This window comes from Pongo pygmaeus, chromosome 19 (genome assembly GCF_028885625.2).
Source record: "Pongo pygmaeus isolate AG05252 chromosome 19, NHGRI_mPonPyg2-v2.0_pri, whole genome shotgun sequence".
Taxonomy (NCBI): domain Eukaryota; kingdom Metazoa; phylum Chordata; class Mammalia; order Primates; family Hominidae; genus Pongo; species Pongo pygmaeus.
The window spans coordinates 94,642,732-94,657,751 of NC_072392.2; the positions used below are offsets into that span (position 1 = coordinate 94,642,732).

The 15,020-nt window shown below is 53.7% G+C and overlaps 1 protein-coding gene across 4 annotated transcripts in view; it reads right to left on the bottom strand.

Annotated features, from left to right (window-relative positions):
- The window catches only part of UBE2O (ubiquitin conjugating enzyme E2 O), a 63,464-nt gene that overhangs the window by 7,751 nt on the left and 40,693 nt on the right, over positions 1-15,020 (bottom strand). The window contains exons 2-13 of one of the 4 annotated variants that reach the window (XM_063655891.1): positions 8,379-8,438; positions 8,072-8,182; positions 5,405-5,502; positions 4,853-4,916; positions 3,783-3,926; positions 3,218-3,327; positions 2,999-3,074; positions 2,226-2,698; positions 1,616-1,770; positions 1,251-1,363; positions 1,034-1,162; positions 578-667 (exon numbers count right to left, since the gene is read on the bottom strand). In XM_063655891.1, the coding sequence (XP_063511961.1) occupies positions 578-667; positions 1,034-1,162; positions 1,251-1,363; positions 1,616-1,770; positions 2,226-2,698; positions 2,999-3,074; positions 3,218-3,327; positions 3,783-3,926; positions 4,853-4,916; positions 5,405-5,502; positions 8,072-8,182; positions 8,379-8,438 (1,623 nt within the window). Of the gene's footprint in view, positions 1-577; positions 671-1,033; positions 1,163-1,250; positions 1,364-1,615; positions 1,771-2,225; positions 2,699-2,923; positions 3,075-3,217; positions 3,328-3,782; positions 3,927-4,852; positions 4,917-5,404; positions 5,503-8,071; positions 8,183-8,378; positions 8,439-15,020 lie in introns of all 4 variants that reach the window. The other 3 variants (XM_054456137.2, XM_054456136.2, XM_054456135.2) reach the window with 3 other exon arrangements.

The window sequence follows — 15,020 nt, forward strand, 5'->3', positions numbered from 1 at the left end:
CATGTGGAAGGGCCGACATATCCTGCTGCCTTCCCTGGAATGGCCGTTAAGGTGATGGGGCAAGCCATTCCCGCCCCCACTCCTGCCCGCTGTGTGGACCAGGAGAGGAGAGCTGGGCTGTGTGGCTCCAACCAGGAGGCAAGGGAAGGAGAGCCCGTGTAGCCCTTCTGCTCAGGACCCAGCAGCTGGGGCTAGAACTGGGCCAGCTCTCTCCTTTCTCTCCTTCTCTGTTAGAGCTTTCTAGAAAGGGTGGTAGGAAAGTCTCCATCTCCTTTTAGGAGGGAACTTGCATTCTTCGTAGCATAGTGAGCTGACAATCCAGGAAAATCCTAGAGGTTTGTGAAAGTCTACATGCACCCAGAGATGGACGTGAAGAGACTGCTGGGAGAAGCGATGCTGGTGGGCCAACTGCAGGCCTGCACCAAGGGCTGTGTGGAATGCCTGCCTTTCCCCTCACGCTTTCGCTGAGATCTCACCAGGAAGACCTGAGAGCCCGTCTTCTGGCTACACGACTGTGGCCCCCGGCCCAAGCTGCCATAGTCACAAGCCCAGCAGGGGGGTCTTGCCAGAGCCTCACCTGGGGCAGGATGATGGTCTTTGAGTTGTCAGCCCACACCACCTCCACCTTGCTGCTGACGTCCACACGGGCCACCTGGCCCACCGATGGCTGCTGGGCAAAGGGGACAAAGTCAGGGGGCCCAGCTCAAGCTCCAGCTCCCCAGCCCCTCCTGTGCTCTGCAGTGACTGACATCATGCCCACCTGGCTTGTGACAAGGAACTTAGCTCCTCTGGTAAATGTAACCAGTGGCAGCTCAAGAAGCCTGACCCCAGAAGGGAGGCAGGGAAACAAGTCCTTCTGCAGCTGCTAGGGCTGAGCGGCAGCTTGACGCTGGGGCAGCTGCCCTCCTGGGGACACTGAGCCCAGAGGACTTTCAGGTCTTGTCTCCTAGAGCCACCTGGTGGCAGCATCAGGGACTGCAGCTGGTGCACAGGGCAGTGAGCAGCCATCCAGAACTTGAATTTGAAGGCATACCTCATCCTCCTTGTGAGAAGCCCCATCCTCAGTATTGCCGATGCGGATGACGATGTCAGTTGTACGGAACCTAAAGTCAGGGTGGTCAGCAATGTCGTAAACACTCACATCTTCCTCTTCTCCAATCAGCTGTGGCATAGGACAGGTTGTCATGAGCTAGGGGTCCTACACCCAACCCTAGAGCCCACCTGAAGCAAGCAGTAGGGGCCGCACACACCTCCACGTCGTCCCCACTCGGCCGCAGCTTGAACCACTTCACCATGCAGGTACGGCCGATGTGGTCCCCAGACTGTACCACACCGTAGACAGCAGGGTCTGGACAGCTCTGGACTAGGGAACCAGAGGAAGGGACGTGACTAGCTAAGCGACCCCAGCTAAGGAGCCCACATCTCAAGCCAGTGCAGAGTGCAGAACCCTGACCTTCCCCCGTCTTGGAAGTGGTGAGACCCCTTCATGAGGGCAGTCCCCTTCTGGACCTCATTTTAGCTCTGACCCCAGATCCACTGCCTATTCTCCACAAGCCCCAACCCGGGCCCTCATTGGCGACCACCCTGCTGGCTGCCCTTCTGGAGCTGGCACTACCTCGCTTATCTACCACGAAGTCTCCGGGGCAGAACTCGTTGTTGTCCAGGTGGTGCACAGGGAAGAGGTCGTTGGAGCGGATGTTGCATTCCACGGAGCCATCCTGCCACATCACGTCGGCTGAGGTCATCGTGGTCACCACCTCCACTGCCACCCTGCGGGTGCAGGCCAGTCAGCAGGCCATGCAAACCCCACCCCCTCCGCGGAAAGGGCAGAGTGTCTTTCTGTCCCTTCCTGTCCCTGTGGGCTTGGTAACCTGAAACTCTGAATCCCAGATTGGCAGGATGAGTCTCTGGTGCACAGGAAGCTCACCCAGGGTTCCAAGGCCATGCATTCTCTTGAGAACAGGATCCACCTGGGAGCGCTCAGGCAAATGTGGTTCCAGAAGGCCAAGCTTAAGGCCACCACCATCCCACCCTCTGCACCACTCCTCAGTCTCTGCTTTCCACCAGGGCCTACCCCAGGCACCTACGTTGTCTCGGGTGGGCGCCCCTGAGCCACAAGGCATGCAGAGGTGTGTGTGCAAGCGGAGGCACGCTCACCGAGCGGACGCACACTCTGCCTGGCTTCACGCTGACGCCGTTGGGGAGGGGCACAACTCTGAGTTTACCTGTCCCCTGGCTTGAAGTCTCGAGTGATTTTATTCTTCTTCCTCTTGTGTTTGCGCTTTAAGTTCTTGATGGACAAGGGGATGCTCTTTTTGCGACTCGTGCCGCTGCCGCTCTGGGAGGAAGTGGTGGAGCTGGCAGAGGAGGTCACTGAGCTGGTGTCGTCCGTGTCGTCAGCAGCCTCATCATCTGCGTCCTGCTCTGCCGAGTGCAGCCTCTCATCTCTGCCTTCTTTTAGCAGGAATGGGGGCAGCTGCTCTCCTGCCTCGTGGGGCTCCTCTGCACCCTCATCCTGCATCTCCACTGGACTGGCAGAGCCATCGGGCGTCTCCTCGGGACTGGCGGACTCTGCTTCACTCTTGGCTTTGGATTCCCCCTTCTTGTCTGGGTCTTCCATGGAATGGTCCCGGGAACACTGGGTGTCTGGGGAGCACGACATGATCCGCACAACCTGCTTCTTCAACAGGCGCTTCACCTGCAAGGGCGGAGCAGAGAGGACAGGGCTGTGAGGTGCACCTGGGCAGGCCTGGCCCTTGGCATCTCAGGCTGGGGGGATGACAGCTGTATACACCTGAGTAGCTGGCAAGGGTCATCAGGGCTGCCCCCCAAGGCCTAAAGCACAGACTGTCCTTCTTGGCCATGGAAATGGCTCAAGGCCAGTTCCTCAAATGCCCACCAACCCCCAACCCCAAGGACATACCTTCTTGGCCATAGAGCCCTCCCCCTGGGCGCAGTTTTTTTCTGGACATTCCCAGGCAATCTTGGCTGGCTCTACCTTGGCTGGGAAGACATACAGACAGCGCTCCCCAAGCTGCCGCTGAGCATGGTCAAAGCATCCGAGACGCTTCACCCTGGTTGGGGAAGAAGCGGGGGTGAGCTGGACTGGACTCCTGGGAGGCCAGCAGTATTCTTGAGCCTCCCCAGGCACATGGCCAGGGCCCAGAGCCCTGTCCCACGTGTGCCCCTGGGTTGCTGGCAGTAAGGGCATGCTTACCTGCCTAGGTTTTCCTGGGTGATGACAGAGGGTGGGGGGCTGACGCTGTCTGTGCCCCCTGGACAGAAACTCTTGGTAATCCATGTAACTTTCAACTCTACAACCTGCACCTGGGGATGGCAGGTGGGACACGCCAGTCAGGGCAGGCTCTGACAGCACTCTATCCAGCTGCCCAAAGCCCACTCGACCTCCAGAGCAGGAAACTGATCTTCCTAGTGCAGCACCAAGTACAGACACATCAGAGCAGGCCCCAACCGTAACCATGGCCCCCACCCAATGCCCAGGACCAGTGTCACTGCTCATACCAGCCAGGGGCCACTGGAACTGCCACTTGCCACCCTCCCACCTTGCTCAGCCTGTACAGGCTGGGCTGGGGGACATCTGTCTTTTGGTCACTATGACCAGAGCCTAGATTCCCTTTATCCTCAAAGCCCTTTGAGATCAACAGGGTCCAGATGCCGAAGAGCGGGGCTCAACCCTCAGAGCAGGCAGGAAAGGGGCAGCAGCTCAACCCCAGGGTGTGGAGGTCAAGGACTCCGTCTCCTACCCCTGGGCCTGGACCCACCTCTTCCACCACCACTCGGAACTTGCTCTTGGTGCTGAGCACGGGCTTGACACCTGACAGCCATTGGACGCTGGAGAAGATCTTGGCAGGGCCAATGAGCACCTGGCCTGGGTAGAAGCCGTAGGAATCATCGAAGAAGAGACCCTGCGGGATGTGGGGCCAGAGCAAAGTCCCCGTGAGCGGTGTCTCCTTGGGTGACTGTGCTCTCCATGCCTGTGCCCACTGGCTGCCCACCTGCAGAAGCCCACTCACACACAGGCCCCACACGCCCTAAAACAAGTCCTGTGGCTCCAGATCTGCACTTCCCAAACCCCAGGTCCGTAGAGGTCATCTGGCACCCTTGTTCAAACATAGGTGATTCATTCCATGCTCCTTGGTCAAGGGCTCACACTCTGAGGAATAAGACTCCAGAGAGCAGTGGTCCTGAAACCTGTTTGCTCACGCGCCTGCTGTATATCTACTTGTTTGCTGTGTGTGTCCATGTACTATTGTAACTAATACATCATCCTGTACTGAGAGAGACAAAGTGGAACCTTAAAGGATGAGAAAAAAAAGCTAACAAAAATGCAAATAAAAGTTCTAATACTGCCGGGCACGGTGGCTCATGCCTGTAATCCCAGCACTTTGGGAGGCTGTGGGCAGATCACCTGAGGTCAAGAGTTTGAGACCAGCCTGGCCAACATGGTGAAACCTCATCTCCACTAAAAAGACAAAAATTAGACGGGCGTGGTGACACATGCCTGTAATCCCAGCTACTCGGGAGGCTGAGGCCAAAGAATCGCTTGAACCCGGGAAGCGGAGGCTGCAGTGAGCCGAGATCGCACCATTGCACTCCAGCCTGGGTGACAGAGTGAGACTCTGTCACAAAAAAAAAAAAAAAAAAAAAAAAAAAAAGGTTCTAATACTTTCTGCCTATACTCAAACTTTTAGACCCTCTGGTGCGCACCCGCCCCTTTTCTAGGAAACCGCTCTGTTTAGCTGGGTCCAGCTACAAGCTCTTTGCTAAGAAGTCCTCCTTCCAGAGGACTGAGCAATCAGAGAAAGGTGCCGGCCTGGATGGAGCACACTACCGAGTCGCTGACGTGTGGGCAGACGTCGTAGAGCTTGGCGCCATCTTCCGTGTTCATGGAGCACCTAAAACAGAGAACAGAGGTTTGGTCTCCACCAGGGGACACGGTGAGTACCAAAAAGTTGCGATCCTGAGACGCCAATGCGCCCACGTGCCCTAAATAGCACAATTCGTCTTCTACCATCAACTCAGCTCGAGGTAGTACAAGAAACTCTCCCACAATGAACAAGATCCCAAGTGCCACTGGAGTGCTTGCTCAGCACCATCACAGTGCCTCAAGTAAAGCATCAGCCTCTAGCAGATATCCTCAATGAAAACATTTCTCCCTATGCCAGGACAGATCAGAAACTGAGCAACAGAATTAGGCCATGGCAGATAAGGAGAACGGTACAGGGTTAGGCCCTGATTTGCAGGCCCTGGATGCCTGTAACATCTGTCACTGCCCTTGATCAAACCTGTCATCACTGTCTCCAGGAGGAAACATCCCCCTCCTCCCCTCTTTCCAAGAGGCTGTCCTTCCCAAGCCAATGGCTCTCTGGTGGTGAGACCCTACCTGGCACCGTTGGATAGCTTCAGGATGATCTGGTTCTTCAAGTCGTAGACCTTCCCCAGCCAGCAGTCATAGGCAATGTAGTCCCCATACATGAAGGGCTGCAGACCAAGGGGGCGGGGGCAGGGGCAGTGAGACACAGCAGACAACGTTCATGTCCAGGGCACAGATTCCTCTATGCCCTACCGAAGACAGGACGGGGGAGGATCTAGACAGCTCATTGACTGGACCGGTTGGCTACTAGCCCTAAATAGCTGCTGCAGCAGGCCCTCCCTACAAGTTCTAGGCTGCATCCCAGCTGCTCTTCCCAGTGAAGAGGAAGTGGTGGTGGTGGTGGGGCTGCCTGGAGGGAACGGGGTGGGTGATGCAGGGGCAGAGAGGCCTGATGGCATCCATGGACACAGGACATCCATGGACACAGGACACCTGGCAAGGAGGCTGCGGAGGCGGCAGGCAGAGGAGACAGCCACACCATTGGGGGGTGGCTACATGGACAGTGCTCTGAGTAAATACGTTAACACATCAAGGATATTCAGAGCCAAGTCTCTCATTGCTGGAGAAGGTGCCCAGGTGTTTACTAACAGAAAGGGAGCAGGAAGGAGGAGAAGGAAGAGGAGTCTGAGGTGTTTAGGTGGAAGTGGATGTATCAGGATGAACTCATATATTTTATTTTACTTTATTATTTATTTTTTAGAGACAGGGTCTTGCTCTATTGCCCAGGCTGGAATGCAATGGTGGGATCTTGGCTTAATGCAACCTCCATCTTTGGGCTCAAGCAACTCTCCCACCTCAGTCTTCTGAGTAGCTGGGACTACAGGCATGCATCACCGTGCCTGGCCAATTTTTTCGTATTTTTTTGGTTGAGATGGGGTTTCACCATGTTGCCCAGGCTGGTCTTAAACTCTTGAGCTCAAGTGATCCATCTGCCTCAGCCTCTCAAAGTGTTGGGATTACAGGGGTGAACCACTGCGCCTGTGAACTCTGCCTGAACTCATATATTTTAATATACACGTAGAGCAGGTAGTGACATATTTAGATGTGTGTATACATGTAATACATGTGTATTTCCTAGTGTGTCCCAAAAGAGCCAAGTAGCAATTAGCACATCTAGCATCCAGATCTTGGGTTTTAGAAATACCATTCTCTGAAAGCAATGAGGCTTCTTGGAGAAATGGTAGATTCTGGGGCTGGATCACAAAAAGTACAAGATGAGCCTGGCACATCTCATGCCAGAAAGAAAGAAAGAAAGTGCTTAAAAAACCAACAGAAAGGGCCATGTGAGAAGGACATGAAAGCCAGCTTGAAGGGGTTCCCACTGGCTAAATCTGGGACCATCTAAGCAACAGAACAGATAATAGTAGTAATTAATTATAATCAATGAATAAAACAGAAATCTCTAAGTCCATACTGATAAAAAAAAAAGAATACATAAATAGGGCAGAAGATAAAGCTCTTCTACAGAGCAGAATGCCAGCTAAAAGAAATGAGGGGGAACAAGGGAATCATAAAACCACCATTTAGCAACATCAGAGCAATGGCTGGTGCAGGCGAAACTGTGAATGGAGGCCAAAGCTGGTGGATTTCAGTTTGACAAATGACAGGTTATAGACATAATCTGGGACTATGTTCCCACAAAATACAATCACTTAAAGGGGGTAAATGGTGAGTTTATGGTGGAGAGACCTGGTGGACACCAACATGACCAGGGGTACAAGTGAACAACGCCAGCACTTTGGCTATGGGGTACCATGAACCAGGGCAGAGCTCTGCGGCGGGCCTGCCAAGAACACGTGGGCATGAGGCAACACCAGAAAGACCCAGGCTGAGGGTCAAATTACTGAATGTATCACTGTTCAGGGCATGGAAGACAAAGAAAGGCTGGGAAATGATTCCAGATTGGAGAGAAAATGAAGAGATGACAACTCAATGCAAGATGTGTTCCTGAATTGGGTCCTGGATCCGCAAAGAAGAAAAGAGTAGTGTTGGGACAACTGCATGTGGTGTGTGGACTGGACAGTAATTATCATGTGGTAATATCAACGTTGATTTTATCATGTGGTAATATCAGTAATTATCAACGTTGATTTCCCAGTCTGGGGGTTATATGGTGGTTACACAGGAGGCTGTCCTTATTTTTGGAAAATACACAAGAGGTGTGTGTATTCCGGGGTGGGTGACAGGGCATCACATCTGTAGCTTGCTCTCAAATGTTTTGGGAAGAAAAAAGACTGGAGGGGGATCTCGGAGAGAAGGAGGGAGGGAAGGTGAGGGAGCAAACGAAGTGAAATCTTAACAGCTGAGGAACCTGGATGAGAGGCACACAGGAATTGACAACTTTTGGTAAGTTTGAAGTCGTTAAAAAAAATAAATTATTTCCAATAATTTATTGTTTTAAAGAAATACTAGAGGAGAAAGGAAAACACTTAAAGATAACCACACTGGCAGCCTATGCTGGGGTTGGGGAAGGGCACGTCCTGACCTCATGTCTAAATGGCTTACTTGAAAGCAGTGAAAACAAGGCTACAGGAGCCAGCTGGCTGCTGTGCTCCGCCTTCTGACCCAGGAAGGCTGTGCTTGGCAAGAACACGGAGGAGGCTGTAGCCCAGAGGTCGTGCCGCCAAGAGAACCAGAGGGCCCAGAAAGGATGATGAGAAGACAGGGCTGGCTCACCCAGATGTGCTGCAGGTCCTTGCTGTTGACGGGATAGATGATGCAGTTGGTGCCGATGAGCTTGACGGCACAGTCGATGTTGACGTCGATCACTGTGCCACACTGACTGTCCTGGGGGAGGGAGGAGACATGCAAGTCCCGTGGTGCAGCAGCCCTGGTCACCACGGGAGACCCAGCCCAGGCAACCCCAGTGCACCCCCTGCAGAGCCGGCCAGCTCTTCCACATACAGAGTGCGAGGTGGGCAGACTCAAGTCCCTAAGGTGGCTGCCCCCAGGCCCGGGGCTGGGGTGGGGACGCAGGACTCACGGTGGATCGCATGTGCCGGACCACGTCTCGGGGCACCACAGAACGGTCCTCTAGTTTCAGCTGTAGAAGAAAATACAGGTGTGAGAGAATGGGCTCTGAAGCCACCACAGAACACAGTCTTCTTCCAACTTCTTCTTAAGTGGCACATCCACACTGCTAAGTGCACAAATCCTAAGCGTTTGGCTAGCAGCATCTTCACAGACCGCACACGCCTCCGACCAGCGCCCAGACCCACAGGCGGAGCGTGTCACGCCCACAGGCCTCCTGGGGCCCCTGTGGTCACTGTCTTGCCCACCAGAGGCACTCGGCTCGCTGGAGGTAGCCTTCCTCACACTGAACAGTGCAGCTCAATGACAGATCACATAAGGCTGCACTTTAATGAAGGATTTAACAGCCCGTTCTACAGAGAGCAAAACATTTGCTTTGCGTTCAATCTTTTTTCTGCCCTCTGCGAGTGCCTGCCCTAGCTGATCAGTGCTGAGGGAGAGTGGGCTGGGGGAGGAGCAGGACACCGGGCTGCGGTGGGTCACCCTGAAGCCTGGCTATCACCAGACACCACGTTCTAATCTGGGTTATCCTCCTGACCAGCTGCGGCCTGCGCCTTATCTGCTGCGCTTGGAGCCCTGCAGGCTGCTAAGTAACTCTCAGGATGGTTGGCTCTTGGAGCCCGGCCAACTGCACGAGCACCTGATTGTCCCTTTACGCACAGCTGGCAGCGGCCGCTGCCTCCTGCTGCTCCATCTCCCAAAAGCCCAGGCAGGAGATGCTCCCATCAGGCCAGGCTGCGTCTTTTTTAGCTGGTTCCTCAAACCTGGGGCAGCTCCTCTATGGTTCTTCACTGGGTCATAATCATGGACAGGTCTCTGTGTGTGTCCACCTCCAAGACCCCAAACCACATGGCTGGAGAGCTGTTTCCTCAAACAGCCAACCACACACTCCTCCATGGCGGCCTCTCTTGACCTGGGGGCACTGAGAGGTCACCACCAAGAAAGGAGAACTGAGTCGCTGAAAAAGGAAGACACTTGCTCAAGGTCACTTAAATGCTGGCAATGACAACTAAAACAAACTCTGCTAGTAGAAGAACGTGACTCAGAAAAAAAAGCAAAAAAAAGCAATGAACCCCACCACCAACAGCAGTGCAGAGAGTCCCATGGGAACTCATGAGCCCAAGTTGCTTTTTTTTTTTTTTTTGAGATTTGAGATGGAGTCTCACTGTGTTGCCCAGACTGGAATGCAATGGCGCAGTCTCGGCTCACTGCAACCTTCGCCTCCCAGGTTCAAGCAATTCTCCCGTCTCAGCCTCCCGAGTAGGTGAGACTACAGGTATGTGCCACCACACCTCGCTAATTTTTGTATTTTTAGTAGAGATGGGGCTTCACCATGTTGGCCAGGCTGGTCTCGAACTCCTGACCTTGTGATCTGCCCACCTCAGCCTCCCAAAGTGCTGGGATTACAGGCGTGAGCCAGTGCATCCAGGTATGAGCCCAAGTTTCAAATGACAACGAGCCCAGTCCTTAAACGCAGGGTTCTTGAGTCAGACACGATGTCAGGCAAACCACTCCTGCCGGGAAGGAGAGATGATGGCAGCCGTCTCAGCATAGCTGAGGTGGAGTCACCAAGGCAGAGGACCACAGGTGGCACATGGTGCACGGTACAGAGTAGGTGCTCGGCAAGGTCGGCAGCTGTGATCACTGGCCCTGTGAGCTACAGGGTGAAGACCCCTGAAAGGTCAGGCTCTCCTTGTCTCTGCTCCAAGACCCCAGGAGGCTGGAGGGGCATGCTGGCGTGACGGTGCCACTTTTCTAAATCAAAGAATATTCTGTGCTGTAACCCTCTGTGCCCAAATCTCCACTCTGAGATATGGTATTTTTTTGTGCTGCCCCACCCTATCTTAATCCCCTGCTCCCATTTTAGACTTCAAAAAGCCACGATTGCTCCCAGAGAAGCCAGAAGCTGCAGGACAGGAGAATCCAATGCAAGGGGGACTGCACTATGTGTGGCAGGAGGGCTGCCTCCACCACTTGGGGGTCCCTGAGAGAGCAGCCAGGAAAGGAGGCGAGAACAGCGCAGACACAGACCTAAATCACTGCCGTCACTGATGGAACACCCTGTTCAGCCTAACAGCACCCTTTGGAGTGCAGGGGAAACCGAGGTGTCAACTCTGAGACTGAAGCAGAAGAAAACAGCTGGTGAAAGCTGGCATCATGGCAAGGCCAGAGGCTGACAGGGCAGGCAGTGCCCAGTGCTCCCAGGAGAGGGAGGCTGGCAGCAAATGCCATTATTCCCGTGGGGTCTCCAGACAACAGCAGCTCCACCCCACCAGGACGCTGCCTCCAGGGGTTCTTCTGACCTTTCTATGACAAGGAGTTACATTTCTCCAAAGACCTGATGGTGCTGGGAGCAGAGTGGGAGCAACAAGGGGCAGGGGGAGGGTAACATGGTGGCTACACTCCCTTCCACTGGGAATTAGAACCCAAGACAACGGCATGTGGAAGGACTTAGGATGACTTGGGAGGCTCTTGTGACTTTCTTTCTTAACTTCCTATACCCCACCCATACTGGACACTGGCTTTCTCCAAATAAGCCCATACCCTCCCATCTGTGAGCCACTCCACTGAACAGTTACTTCCAAATGTTCTCCTCTCCCTGCCCCCATGTGCACAACCTGCTTCACAAAGCCTTTCAGTGCCCCCGTCAGGAAGGAACCGCCGTGCTCCTGGCGAATGCAAGAGCTCTGGAGTTTTTCACCTCATGCTAACTAGGTGCTTCCTACCTGGCAGACAGTTCTCCAAGCGCTTCACTGCCTTCACCCATGAGGTGCTCCACAACCCATGAAGCACATCACTGCCACGCTCATTTTGCAGATACGCAAACTGAGACCAAGAGAAAATAAGCAACTCATTCAATGTCACAAGTAGTGGAGCTGGGACCTGAACGCAGGCAGTTTGGCTCCAGAGTCCATTCTCTTAACCACATAAAAAGCTCATCTCTCCCCAGAGCTACAGAGACAGGAAAAGACTTCTGGCAGGTCTACACATTTAAAGACAGTGATTCTTCTGCTTATGAAAGAAATAAAAACTCTCTTCATTTCTGAGGCAAGTGGAAGGCAGCAGTGGTAGCCACTGACTGAGGATGCCTGCTAGGCGCAGTTTGCCCTCCACTTCCCCTTCTTGCTCCAAAGAGCAAATGACAGGTGCCAGCCGGCCTGGCAGGTGAACACTAGAGGGCACTGTGCCCACTCTGGGAAAACACCAGATTTGTGAACAAAACTAAACCTTGGAATAAACCCAATCCCTACTGTTAAGGGGTGCCCTGCTTGTAGTTTAAAAAAAAATTGTTACTAGGAGGGGATCTGGGGTCGGGGGTGAAGAGATTTCAACTGTCCTCATGGGCTCTGAAATTCTAAACAACCTCAGAGTTGGTGAGCTATTTATTGTCTAACATTTCTTTTTTTTTTTTGAGATGGAGTCTCACTCTCTGGCCCAGGCTGGAGTGCAGTGGCGCGATCTCGGCTCACCGCAAGCTCCGCCTCCCGGGTTCACGCCATTCTCCTGCCTCAGCCTCCTGAGTAGCTGGGACTACAGGCACCCGCCACCACACTGGGCTCATTTTGTGTATTTTTAGTAGAGATGGGGTTTCACCATGTTAGCCACGATGCTCTCGATCTCCTGACCTCGTGATCTGCCCGCCTCGGCCTCCCAAAGTGCTGGGATTACAGGCGTGAGCCACCGTGCCCGGCCTGTTGTCTATTTCTTAGAGAGTTGTAACTATCAAAGGTTTCTGAACAGAAAAAGGACAAGATGCCAAAATGCTAACAGTGTCTCTAAGCCAGAAGGGGTGGTGGCTGGTTTAAAATGAACACACACTACTTTTTTTTTTGAGACAGAGTCTCGCTTTGTCGCCCAGGTTGGAGTGCAGTGGCACGACCTCGGCTCACTGCAACCTCCGCCTCTGGGGTTCAAGCGATTCTCCTGCCTCAGCCTCCTGAGTAGTGGGATTACAGGCATGCACAACCATGCCCGGCTAATTTTTGTATTTCTAGTAGAGATGGAGTTTCACAATGTTGGTCAGGCTGGTCTCCAACTCCTGACCTCATGATCTGCCCTCCTCAGCCTCCCAAAGTGCTGAGATTACAGGCGTGAGCCACCGCCCCTGGCAAACACACTACTTTGCACACATGTGACACGACAGTGGGGCTGCCCAGTGGAACCCAGGACCGACATCCTCTGTGCCTCCTCTGGAAACAGGAGCAGCAAACAACACAGCTGCCCTCCGAGGAGAGGGATTCTGGCACATGCTAAGCGTCCATTCTCCTGCAGGGGGGACGTAGACAGACGCAGAGAAGGTGGCACCAAGTGCCATGAAGAAAAACTAGGCCACCTGGGGGCCAGCAGAGGGAGAGCACAGTGAGGAATTTTAAATGTGTGGTCAGGAAAGGCCCCTCCGAGGTGATGCTGAACCAGAGATCGGGATGAGATGGGGAGTGAGCTTACCAAGCAGGGAAGAGTAGCTGTCAAGGTGCTGGGCTGGGTGACCGGCACAGGCTGGCAGGGCTTCAAGAAGGCAGAAGGCATGCTGCCCAGTTATTCAGGCCTTAGAGAGCCACAGGGAGGGCTTGAGATTCTATCATGAGTAAGATGGAAGCCCCTGAAGGCCTCCACTCAGAGCCCTGCCTGATGGTGATATCCAAAAGATCACCTGATTTTTGGGCAGGGAACGTGCTGAGAGAGGGAGCACGGAGGCTGGTTAGCCCAGTGGTTCTCACCTAGGGGTAATTTTGCTCCTCAAAGGACATTTGGCAATGTCTGGAGACACTTTCGGTGGTCATAAAGGGTGGTGGGGGTTCTGGTATCTAGTGGGCAGAGGCCAGAATGCTGAGCATCTTACAATGCACAGGACATCCCTCAGCAAAGAATGGCATGGCCAACACACCCGCAGTGCCACAGCTGAGAAGCCCTGAAGGTGCTCTGGAGACGCAGGTGCTGAGACCCGAACAATGGCGGAGAAGGTGGGTCTGCGGACCAGCCTCTGGATGCATCAAGTAGGAAAGCAATCAAATGGTAAGTGACGGCTGAGGGACAATGCCAGGGCAGAGGGCAATGCCAGTGGCAGGAGGCTGGGCACTTCTGTTCTGCCCCATTTGAGCTCCCCGAAGCTCTGCTGGGGGCCACTCAGAGCAGGCGTTCAGGAGCCGGGGAAGCTCACTGGGGGCCTCTCCTGCCAGGAGCACTCTCCTCCACGGCTGCCTGACTCCCAAGGCACATGCTGCTTCTCTGAGCTGCAATCTTGAGGCTGACCCCCAACAACACAGCAAAAGCAACTAGCTCGTCCTGCAGCTCCTGGTCCAGACTCTCATTCATAACATTGACCTTGACTGACCAGGTGGAATCCAAATTCACTGTATAAAGTGATCCAGGAATAGAAAACACATACTGAGGCTGATCAACATGTTGAAAATACAAAGAAGCTAAACAAAGAAGCTACTTTTTTTTTGGTGTGGTGGGGGAGGGGGTGGGTGGGAAGGACAGGGTTTCACTCTGTCGCCCAGGCTGGAGTGCAATCATGGCTCCATCTCCCAGGTAATACTCCCACCTGTCTCCTGAATAGCTGGGACTACAGGCGTACGCCACCATGCTTGGCTAATTTTTGTATTTTTTTGTAGAGAAAGGGTTTTGCCATGTTACCCAGGCTGGACTCAAATTCCTGGGCTCAAGCAATCCTCCTGCCACCAAAGTGTTGGGATTACAGGTGTGAGCCACTACACCCAGCCAAGAAGCTACTTTCAAGTGATTTTGAATGTCATGTCCCTGTAGGAGTGGGTGGCTCCTAAAGGCTGGGCTGCTCCCTGGAGGCCATGCCCTTGCCCCAAGGGAAAAGGCGGCTTTGTGCCTGGCCTCTAGCACCAGCATCTGAACACTAAAGGGGTTCCCAGTTCAAAAAGGGGAGCTGGAAGAAGTCCAAAAGGAGGGGCCTGCATGGAGCCTAAGCACTTACAGCTCAAGGCTGGAAGCCACCAGCCATGCCACAGTCATCCCCAGGTGTCAGACACCAGGGAAGGCTAAACAGGAGGAGACATGTGTGCTCTCTTTTAATCCCGGAAGAAAAAGCAACCCCACCGCTTCTGGAGGTTAGTGATGTAATCAATAGCAGACTTTTTTTTTTTTTCTTGAGACAGGGTCTCACTCTGCCACCCAGGTTGGAGGGCAGTGGCGCAAGCAGGGTTCACTGCAGCCTCAACCACCTGGGCTCAAGTAATCCTTCTGCCTCAGCCTCCTGAGTAGCTGGGACTATAGGCACATGCCACCACCCGGCTAATTTTATTTTTTTGTAGAGACTGGGTTTCACCGTGTTGCCCAGGCTGTTCTTGAACTCCTGAGCTCAAGTGATCCTCTTGCCTCAGCCTCCCAAAGTGCTGGGATTACAGGTGCGAGCCACTGTACCTGGCCCCGATACTAGGTTTTCAGCTTACAGCTTGCAGTAATCTCAAACAGAAAAGGTCCAGCATCACGCCAAGTGCCCACTGAGGCTTCACAGACAGCCTGGGACCTCAAGGACAATCGGACGACCAGCCCCACACTAGGTCCTGGTGAGTGTGTAGACAACAGGTCAGCTTGCAATGGCTCCTGGATTTGTGTTCAAAGA